At 35.7% G+C, this 10,891-nt stretch overlaps 1 protein-coding gene across 1 annotated transcript in view; it reads right to left on the minus strand.

Annotated features, from left to right (window-relative positions):
• Positions 1–8,393, minus strand: part of LOC102826603 (cytochrome P450 2K4-like) — a 39,626-nt gene extending 31,233 nt beyond the window's left edge. The window contains exons 1-3 of the mRNA XM_006860615.1: positions 8,286–8,393; positions 5,107–5,269; positions 686–835 (exon numbers count right to left, since the gene is read on the minus strand). Coding sequence (XP_006860677.1) covers positions 686–835; positions 5,107–5,269; positions 8,286–8,393 — 421 coding nt within the window. The remainder of the gene's footprint in view (positions 1–685; positions 836–5,106; positions 5,270–8,285) is intronic.
• Between the last annotated feature and the right edge of the window lie 2,498 nt (positions 8,394–10,891).

The raw sequence follows: 10,891 nt of genomic DNA on the forward strand, positions 1-10,891 counted from the left end.
TTTATTCTTAGTTTGTCTTAGTCTGAAAATTCCAAAGAAATCTGGTCACCATGAGTCATCCTGCTAGTATTTAAAATACTGGTGGTATAGATTCCAACATCACAGCAACACACAAGCCACCACAATACAACAAAGCAATAGAAAAGTTGTAGAAGTAACACATACTTGCGAATTTATTTAAAGATATAAAAGAACATGCCTTTTACCAATGAGTTGCTCTAGATTAAAGGAGGCAATGATAAAATAACACTCAATGTAATGCATGATCCACAGTTTTCTTCTGAGATAAAGGACAGTATTGGGAAAATTGGTGATATCAGAGTAATGTGTGCAGACTTGATAATATTATGCCAATGTCAATTTTCTGATTTTAAATTCTTTCCAAAGTTTTTTGTAAGAAAACTGAAATGCACTCTTTAGGAAAAAAAAAAAAAAAAAAAATATATATATATATATATACCTGTATATAAAGAGTGAGCCAGAGGGAAAGAAAACTAGAGAAAGGGAGAGAGATCATAAGAGAAAGCAAGAAATGTTACATGTTGACACTTGGGGAATCTGCTTTGTATATTTTTGGAATTTTTCTACAAATCTAAAATTAGATCAAAATAACGAATTCAAAAAGTACTTTTAGATGACTTCTTTCTTGTGAAAAAGCAGACAAGGTTTGATTTGCTGTATTTACCTCTCTGTGACTTGAAGTTTTGTATGAGATGCTGACATTCCTCTATAATTTTGTCTTCTATGATTCTCTTGCCCATCCCAAAATTTCTTAAAGTAGTCAAGCTGAATCTTCTCATACTTTTCCACGTTTCACCATGAGAGAAAGTAATTCCTGATAATTGAAAAAGCATTTAAAAGTCATCACCTAGTAATTTTAAAAACTTTATTCAATAAGCAGTTTTTTAGTATCAACTGTATGCTCACACCATGCTAGAGAAGATTCAATAAGTTCTAAAAAGGGTTTTCCTTTTGTCAGATGGCCCCTCTGGAAGCCTCAGAACAGTTGCCACAACTTTTTAAATTTTATTTATTGTGAATTGGGTGAGAGTTTACTTGGGAGAACATCAGTTTAACATTTGTTGTTATATGCCATGGAGTCGGTTCCGACCCATAGTGACCCTGCATAGGGTTTCTGAGGCAGTAAATTTTTACGGGAGCAGACTGCCTCATCTTTCTCCCAAGGAACACCTGGTAGTTTCAAACTGCTGACCTTGTGTCTCGCTGCCCAATTCGTAACCACTACGCTATCAGAGCTCCTTAGCTTTATATTAATCCTATCGTAATTCATACCTCCAAAAAAAAAAAAAAAAAAAAAGAGGGAATGGAAACAAATGCTGTTGAATGATGATGATGATGATGACGCATGGAAGGGATTGTCATCGTTGCAATGGGATGAATTACGATAGCTTTACATTAATCCCATCATAATTCATTCCACTGCAACGATTACAATCCCTTCCATGCGTCATCATCATCATCATCATTCAACAGCATTTGCTTCCATTCCCTCTTTATTTTTGGATGTACACCGGAGCACTCACGACAGGGGCTGGACTTGCAGGGTGTGCCCTTTTGTTGTTTAAATGGTTGAATATTCCTGATTGCCATAAATTTTTGAACTGACTTCTCTGCTTTGAATCTAATTGGCCTAGTTGATCACCTCAGAAGTCACTGTTGACTGTACCTTTTTTGTTTTGTAAGGCACCTCACTGAGATTAAGGCAAGTGTTTATTGAGAAAATTTATCTGCAGCCATCCGCTGACCACAGTTGTATGGTTGCTGTCCTGTGTTGTTGAGTTAGTTCAGACTCATGGCAGCCATGTAGACGGTTTCCAAGTGTCGCTGGTGGGTTTGATTTTCCTACTTTGCAGTTAGTGGTTCAATGTTTATCCTAGTAGTGCCACACCAGGGCTATACTGATCACAAAGGCATGTTTAAACATACTTTGTTTGGAATATACTTGTACATGTAGAAACTGGAACCCAAGCAGCAATATTTTTTTGACTTACCCTTATATTTATTGAATGAATGGATTTGTGAACTTGTGAATGGATAAAGGAAACACAAACATTAGTCTGGGAAATATTGATAAGTCAAGGGGAATTTCCTTAAGGAGTTGGGGCATATACTAACACTTTGAGAAAAATGAAAAAATACTCAGAAATGAATTATTTTGTTAAGTGCCGTCCAGTTAGTTTTGACACATAGCGACCCTAAATGGGGTTTCCAAGGAGCTAATGGTAGCTTTGAACGCTGACCCTGTGGTTAGCAATTCAGTGCTTATCCTACAGTGCCAGCCCAGGACAAAAATACTAATTTTTTTTGTTTGTTTGTTGTTTTTACTGAGTTTGTCTAAAGTATGGAAGGACTCTGGTGCCATAATAGTTAAAGTGCTTGCTTGGTAACTGGAATGTCTGTGATTCCAACCCACTGTCGTTTTGTGGGGAAGAGACGTGGCAGCGTGCTTTCATAAAGATTTACAGCCGCAGAAACTCTATGGGCAGTTCTACTGTGTTATATAGTGTCACTATGAGTCTAAGTCAACTCGATGGCAGTGGATTTGGGATTTTTTGTTTTGTGTTGGTGTGGAGATCTAAAGTATGCGAATCCTCCTTTGAATGCTTTTGAATCACTAGATCTGGGGGAAACTGCATTTTCCTCTTTGAAAAATGCTCTCCCATGGAGTTTTGGTACGGTACTGTAGGATAAACACTGAACTGCTAACCCCAAGGTCAGTGGTCCAAACCTACTAGTTAATGCTTGGAAACCCTATACAGGGTTACTATGAGTCAGAAACCAGTTGATTTCACTTAACAACAACAGCAGGATTAAAGTGCTGCACTGCTAACGGAAAGATTAAATGGTCAAATCTACCTATGTTGTACAGGAGTAAGGTGTGGCAGAGTGATCCTGGAAAGATTTCCAGCCTTGGAAGCCCTATGGGGATGTGCTACCCTTTTCCATAGGGTAACAATGAGTCAGAATCCACTGGAGATCAGTGATTTTGGTTTTTGGCTGGTGTATGCTAAGTTCTAGGGAGCTCTGGTAGCTTAGTGGTTACGAGTCGGGCTGCTAACCTCTTGGTCAGTAGTTTGAAAAAACTACCCAGCCGTTCCGCTGCAAGAAAGATGAGACTTTCTGTTCCCAATAAAGATTTACAGTTTCGGAAACCCTATATAAGGTCGTTATTTCACAGAACTGACTCCACGGCTCACCACCACCATCATGCTAAATTCTACTGCAGTGCTGTAGAATAGACAGTGGATTGCTAGCCGCAATGTGGTGGTTAAAACACATCAGCTGCTCCTAGGAAACCCTGTACAGGGTTACTATGAGTAGGAACCAACATCACAGTACTTAAAAACAACAACATGCTCAGTTAGGGTATTTTAAGAAATTGTGTTTAATCAATTTTGTTGTTGTTTTTAAGTGCTTTCAAGCCATAGCAACCCAGTATAGGGTTTTCAAAGAGTGACTGGTGAGCTTTAACAGCCAACCTTGTGATTCAAATGGACTTTGCAGTCCAGAGTAATAATCTGAGTAAAAAATTGAAAATTGATACAGGTAAACATTAAAACAGTCTTGTGCAGTATCATACAATCAGTCAGTAATATTTGAGTTATCATGAAAAATAGCAGATATGCCAGAGTCAGATGATAGGAAAGTGTCCCATTTCTAGAATATGGGGAGATGGGGAGGGAATGAATACTGGAAATTACAAACCAGGGATCTTGAACATAGTGTTGTTCCTCAGTGGTGATTTTGTAAGTCGTTAATGGGAATTCCAAAGAAAAGAAATGTTTGAAGGACAAATGAGTTAGAAAAATGGATTGAATGAAACTATATAGGCTGTTACTTTTTCTTCAGAGTCCTTAATATGTGATGTGCACTATGACTGTAAAGGAAGATCTATTGTATCCTCAAGGTCGACAGTTCAAGCTTACCAGTCACTCCTTGGAAATTCTATATAGGGTCACTATGGGTTGAAACTGCCTCAATGGGACTTAACAACAACAACATCATATGAAGTATTTCTCAAATTGACTTCATTGCCTCTTCTATGGAAAACTAATCTTTTGAGGAACTAGTGTTTTTTGTTTTATTTTTTGAGGAACACAGTTGGGAAATGCTTTTTTAAAAAAGGCTGTTGTAGCACCAAAAAGGTTATTCATCAATGAATCAATATTACTTTATTAAAATATTGTTAATATCAAGGTGAAATAACTCCCGTTTTAAAATAAGTTATTAAATTAGTGACAGGCCATCAAAGTTAGCAAAGACTCACATGAACAAGGTACATCAGTTTTGACCAGGTGAAAATATGATTAAGTATCTTTGTAACCCATGGATCTATGTCTACTATTGGATCTCAAGCTCTTTAAGCTAATGACCTCTGCTGCCTTTATCTTTGTAGTTTCTTACCATCTAATATACTTTTTCAAGCTCACCAGCCACTCCTCAGAAACCCTATACAGGGTCACTATGGGTTGCAATCAACTTGATGGTGCTTAATAAAAACAACAATAACAATATACTTTTTGGAGTCCTGGTATGGTGCTGTGGGTAAGTGCACTGGACTGCAAAGTCTGTTTGAACTGAAAGGTAGGTGTTTCAAGCTCACCAAGCAGCTCCTAGGAAACCCTATACAAAGTCACTGTGAGTTGGAACCAACTCCACATTATTTAACAACATATTTTTTAAGTTCTGGTGTGGCCTGTAGGATAAACACAGTACTGCTAACCACAAGGTCAGTGTTTCAAACCTACCAGTGCTCCTTGGAAACCCTATACTGTATTGCTATGAGTAGGAACCTACTTAATGGCACATAACAACAACAATATACTTTTCACCTAGTAAAATGTCAATTGTCTTCTTTTGAAGTACTAATTATCATGTATGATGAGAATAAAAACCACAAAGGATAAATTTCTCCTAAGTAGCTCCTTGTTTCATTGAGTTAATTATCTCATTCAAAAATATTTCTCTACTTTATTTACATGAAGAAGAATTCATCCTTGAAAGTGATTACATAAGAGAATATAGTGTCAATGATTTAATAATTTTAATCATGAAGATATATTTTAAGTTTAGGATTTATATTACCTTTCCCTTCAAAAAGTTTTTCAAAGATAGGCACGTGAGATCGTTCCCCAAATTGATCACCATAATTAACCAGGGCATCTTTCACTGTGTCATAGCCAGAGAGCACCACTGCTGTCCTTGGCCCCATTTGAATGCTGTAAATGGAACCATATTTCTGGGAGAGCTGTAGCACATAATAAAAAAAGAGAAGCAATTCAAACATTATACTGTAGTAAAAAGTGAATCTGACTTTGAGACTTAGTAATTTAGTTAATTTCAACAAACTAACCGGTTTTAAGACCTTATAGGTTGAGTACATTGGATAAATGCACTAAAAAATCTCTTGTGGTTGTTACACCTGTTTGAACCATAGTTATTGTGATCATCAAGAGATTGATATTATTTTATGCCATTTTATTTGAGATTTTATAGCAAATGTGCTCTGACATTATGAAATCAATTTATAATTTCTGCCTGTATTTTTTGTTGTTGTTTGGTCTCAGAAAATACTCAGAACTTTTCTTGATCACCTCTCTGATCTCCGGACCATACTTAGTCACTGCACTCATGCCATACGCTTGTTTTTTCTATCACCAGAGCAGACCCAAGTTAGTTCTGGGTTATTCTGTGACACTTAATAATAATAAAATCCCATATTGTTTGCAAATCAAAATGTAACAAAGCCAACATTCATTACCTATTGCTTATATTCCTAACACCCTTAATGTACACTGCAAGCCAATGACATAGATATTATCTTTTTTATATAGACAAGATCCTACAGTAGCTTTAAGAAGTACATGGTGATGAACAGCAAGAGGTTCACATACAGGCTGACTGCAAAGTCCATGAACTTAACCTGACTGAGGTCTAGATGGAGTATGAGATGGTGATTTCTAATGTTAGTTTCTTTAAGAATTTTGATCTTAGAAAACATAATTAGAAATCAAGATAGGAATTACAGAAGGGTTCAGTAATTTAGAAGATATTGTAAAGATTAAAATGATGGATACAGAAAATTAAAATGGGAATTTGAGATGCTGAGGAGAGAGACTTTCAGATGAGACCACTGCATATAATATGGGCAATAGTAGCATATCAGACAAAGAAAAAAATCTGAAGTGGCAAATTTTAACATAAAATGGCAAACAGAGATTGAGGGAAAAAGTGAAAGGATGTCTTGTAGGTAGAATCAGAACAATGGCACTGAGATAAAGATGAGAAAGATTAAAATATTCTGATTAATACGGAAGGGAATAATAAAAATGCTGTGGAAACAAATTTTGTTGTGGCACCTGGAATTAGATGGAGGATCTTACTTAAAGAAGGGTTTGGTCTTTTGAGAAATTAACCTGTTATGTGGAGAAACAGCCATAAAACAGAAAAAGAGACTTCTAGTTACTAGTAAGTCCTCTAATTCACTTATCTGTAAAATGGAGATGCAAAGACTATCCCCCTATTTACCACTATGATGGCGTTGTAGGATAACACATTGGACTGCAAGGTCACTTTGAACTGCAAGGATATTGGTTCAAACTCACCAGCTGCTCCTTGGAAACTCTATACAGGGTTTCTATGGACAGGAAATGACTCAATGGCACTTAACAACAACAACATCCTCCTGGGATGATGCAGGAAAAAAACCCCAGGATGGTGCAAAAAAACCAACAACCACTAAGAAAACATACGATGGAGGGTCACTATGATTCAGAACTGACTTGAAGGCACTTAACAACAACAACAACAGATGTGAAAATGAGACCTGGTTGCACAGTGGGTTAAGCATGGGGCTTCTTTCTACCCAAAAGATCAGCAGGTAGAACCTACCAGATGAGACAATCTACTTCGATAAAGGCTTATAGCCTCAGAAACCATAGGGAACGGTTCTACTCTGTCCTTTAGGATAGCTATGAGTAGGAATCAACTCCATAGCAGTAGGTTTGGTGGGGTTTTGGTGGTTGTGAAGAGCAGATAAAAGAGATTATTTAACCACTTTTATGTTTTAGCATCTTCATTTTCAAGTAAGGAAAAAATAACAGCTAACACATTGAATTATTGTGCCGTCCTTTTTAAATACAAATTCCTATAGGAATGTCATGTGCTATTATAATTTGTTGTTTATTAAAGTAAATATTACTCTTCTTTTTAGCACATTTTCAAACTAAGATTCTATGGGATATAGCAAAACTCAACATCAGTAATCTGCCCTTCAGAACTTAAAAACAGAAATTTATGGCCAAACACCATAAATATCCAACTCTGTAAATATGAATATATCTTTATATTAATCCATCTACTCCACAACCAATAACTATTGAATGTTTATAATGAAAGATAAATTTGTTTTGATAAAGTCTTATAACTTTGCAGATAAGGGCATGAAAATAGAGGCTAAATCATTATATTTAATAATAAACATATCTAATTAATGGCAGACCAAGGATTAATGGCATAACAATTTTCTATCTTAATTTCTAGTGTCTGTATCTTCATTGTGCCTTTTTAATATACGCTTTTGAACAGTTCATTAGAAAGCTTTAAAGAAAGATACAGTGGCTACAAGTTGGGCTGCTAACCTCAAGGTCAGCAGTTCAAAACTACCAGCTGTTCTGTGGGAGAAAGATGAGGTTTTCTGTTCCCATAAAGATTTCTGGCCTCAGAAGCCCTATGCAGGTTTGCGATGAGTCGCAACCGACTGCATGGCACATAACCAACCAATTATCACAATTCAATTCTTAGCAGTAGGTTATTATATGAAAAGGACTTCTGGCATGGCACTATAGAATAAGCAATAGACTACAAACCACAAGGTGAGTGGTTCAAATCCACCAGATGCTCCTTGGAAACCCTATCCAGGCCTACTATGAGTTGGAACCAACTCCAAGGTGCTTATCAACATCAACATTATGTGAAAAAAACAGAAAAACAACGTAGATACAAAGCAGTTGAGATTAAAGTTACTGATCATAAATATTTCACAGTAGGAACACTTTCAGGACTAAAAATATGTTTACTAATATTTTTATGTCTATAAATCAAAAAGCAACTAAAATTTTCATTTAAAGCAGCTCTGAATTCTATCTGTTACCTCATTATACATATATGAACCACTTATAAATGCATGCATGTTAATAAGCCCATGAGGGCACAAATGAATTAGAAATATAATTATGCACGAGATCACTTTTTTTTTCTTTTACCTCCAGCATGGTTTGATATGGCCTCTTCAGATTGAGAATATGCAGATTTCCAATAACTGGCAATGTTCTTGGTCCTGGAGGAAAATTCCGCTTAGGTACTTTAGCCATGAAGATTTTAATATTTAAAACAGAAATAAGAATCAGGATCAAAATTGGAAATGTGACAGAAATATCAAACCCATCCATTATCTTTAAGTAGAAGTAATTATTACAGCATTAGAGATATTTGTGACTTTAACCAAACTCAATCAGTGGATTCTAATGCAAATTGAAGACACAAACATGTTACTAATAATGTTTGCTCCTCTTTAGAGTTGACCATCTACTTTATAATTGAAGTGAATTAAGTGTTACACTAGCTGCTTCCTTGTTTGAACTCCTTTCTCCCTTTTTACATACGAACTCAATTTATTTTATCAAACAAATCCTGGAAGGATTTAAAAGAAAAATGTTAAACAGATTAGTCTTAATATTTCAGAGAAATAATACAGCATTTTTATCCTCCATGTGAAATCTATACCTTTGCAATACAATTACTTGTATTGTTTGCTAAGGTACACTTTGATCTATGGGGAGCCAGTCAAATACCAAGTTCACACCAAGAACCTGGTCAAATGAGGAACTCATAACCTTACATTTCCTCAGAGTCTCAACGGCAGGGCAAAACTGATTTTAAAGTTAACAAGTGATGGGCACAGATCTTAGCATAGATCATTAGCAAGTTATTCAATCTCTTTTGAGCTTAGTTTATTCATTTTAAAGTAGTGGAAATAATAACACATGACTCATTGAATTTCTGTGATGAGTAAAGGTTTAACAAATAGATGGCATATACTTAAAATTCTGTATCTGGCATTCCTCATTTCTTCTTCTGGCATTGACTAATGAACCTCATTTGCTAATACCTGTATTCCCTTCTGAAGAGTACATTTTTCTTTCTTCTCTGTCATTAAAGTTTTCATCTGAATTATAACTATATATACAATAAGCACTGGATTAAAAACCACAAGGCCTCAGGTTCGAGCCCACCATGGGAGAAAGATGAGACTTACTGCTCCCGTGAAGATTTTAAAAACCTTGGAAGCCCTACATAGGTCTCTTTGAGTCAGAACTGACTCAAGGGCATTTACCAACAATAAAAACATACAAACATGTTTATAATGGGTGTAAATGTATGTGAGACAGCTCATTCTAGTTTACCTGACAAAGAAATAAATGCCTGCCTTTCCTATTTGTGTTAGAATAATTGTGAAGGAGAAACTGCATCAAAAGACTAAGACAGGATTGAACAATCTTTAATATATTGCCATCTTGATAAAAACTTTTCTTCATGTCTTTACTACTTGCTGACATATTGTTATTGTTAGGTGCTGTTGAGTTGGTTTCCCACACAGCAATTCTGTATCATGTTTTTGAAGAACAGCTGGTCAGTTTGAAATGCCAGACTGTGGTTACAAGTCCAGCTCTGATCCTGGAACATTTCACCAGGAAGTGCTGACATGCCATACATTTAGTTTCTAGCTTTTCATCTGTTTTCACCAAAGCATTGAAAAAATTCTTAAAAGTGAGCATTCTTTCTGGTTGTTTTTTTTAAAATCCTCTCACTATGAAGTCCCCAATGTTTAGATCAGTGCTTAACACTTAATTAGTATGTTTTAAATTAATGAATTAAAAAAAAATTAATACTACTGGAATTTTTTATGCTACATACGCATCATTTTTAAAATATATTTTAGAAAATGTTAAAAACAGAACAAAACAAAGAAAAATGTTGAAGACTTAAGAAAACTAGAGAGGATACCATTTAATTTTTTCTTCCTAATCTAGCATCAAGTATGATTTTAGGGGTGTGTGTGTGTGTGTGTGTTTGTGTATATGGGTGATATGGTAGGTGGGGAATGAGTGATTAATTCTAGTATGCTACCTTGCTTGCAAATTTGTGGGGCATGGAAGGGTCAATAACTTTGTTTATCATTTCCATAATCATAACATACTAATGATAACAGGAAAAGCACTAGACTGCAAGGTCGGTTTGGACTTCTAAGTCTGAGGTTCAAACTCACCAACTGCTCCTTGGAAACCCTATACCAGGTCACTTTGAGTCAGAAACAACTCAACGGCACTTAACACCAACAATGATAATAACATTGAGAGTTAACTTACTGCCCTATTATAAATACTTTACATGTGTTACAGAATCAACACAATAAACCTATGAGAATAGGTATAGTTATCACTGTCTATGTTTTATGGAAAAGAAAACTGAGGTACAAAGAAATTAAATAGTGTCCAAGGTCATATAACAAGTAAGAGACAGAATTAAAATCCAACGTAGATAGCCTGCTCCAGAGTCCACACTTAAATCTCAATAAACTACTCCTCTCAAAATTGTTAAGACAGCCATCTAAGTATCTGTATTTTCTTGGATTTAAGTGATAATGCCTGTGTTGCTAAGAGTCAGTGTTGGAATGCAGAGTTAAGTCCACGCATGAAATTCAGAGTCTGGGAGTTCAACCCAGGTAACTTAACTATAGGATAAAAATTGAGTTGTAAGCCAGGATTCAGTAGCCAAAACTTTATTCCATAAAGTTTCAAGCAGCATTCAA

This window comes from Chrysochloris asiatica, unplaced genomic scaffold (genome assembly GCF_000296735.1).
Source record: "Chrysochloris asiatica unplaced genomic scaffold, ChrAsi1.0 scaffold00038, whole genome shotgun sequence".
NCBI lineage: Eukaryota > Metazoa > Chordata > Mammalia > Afrosoricida > Chrysochloridae > Chrysochloris > Chrysochloris asiatica.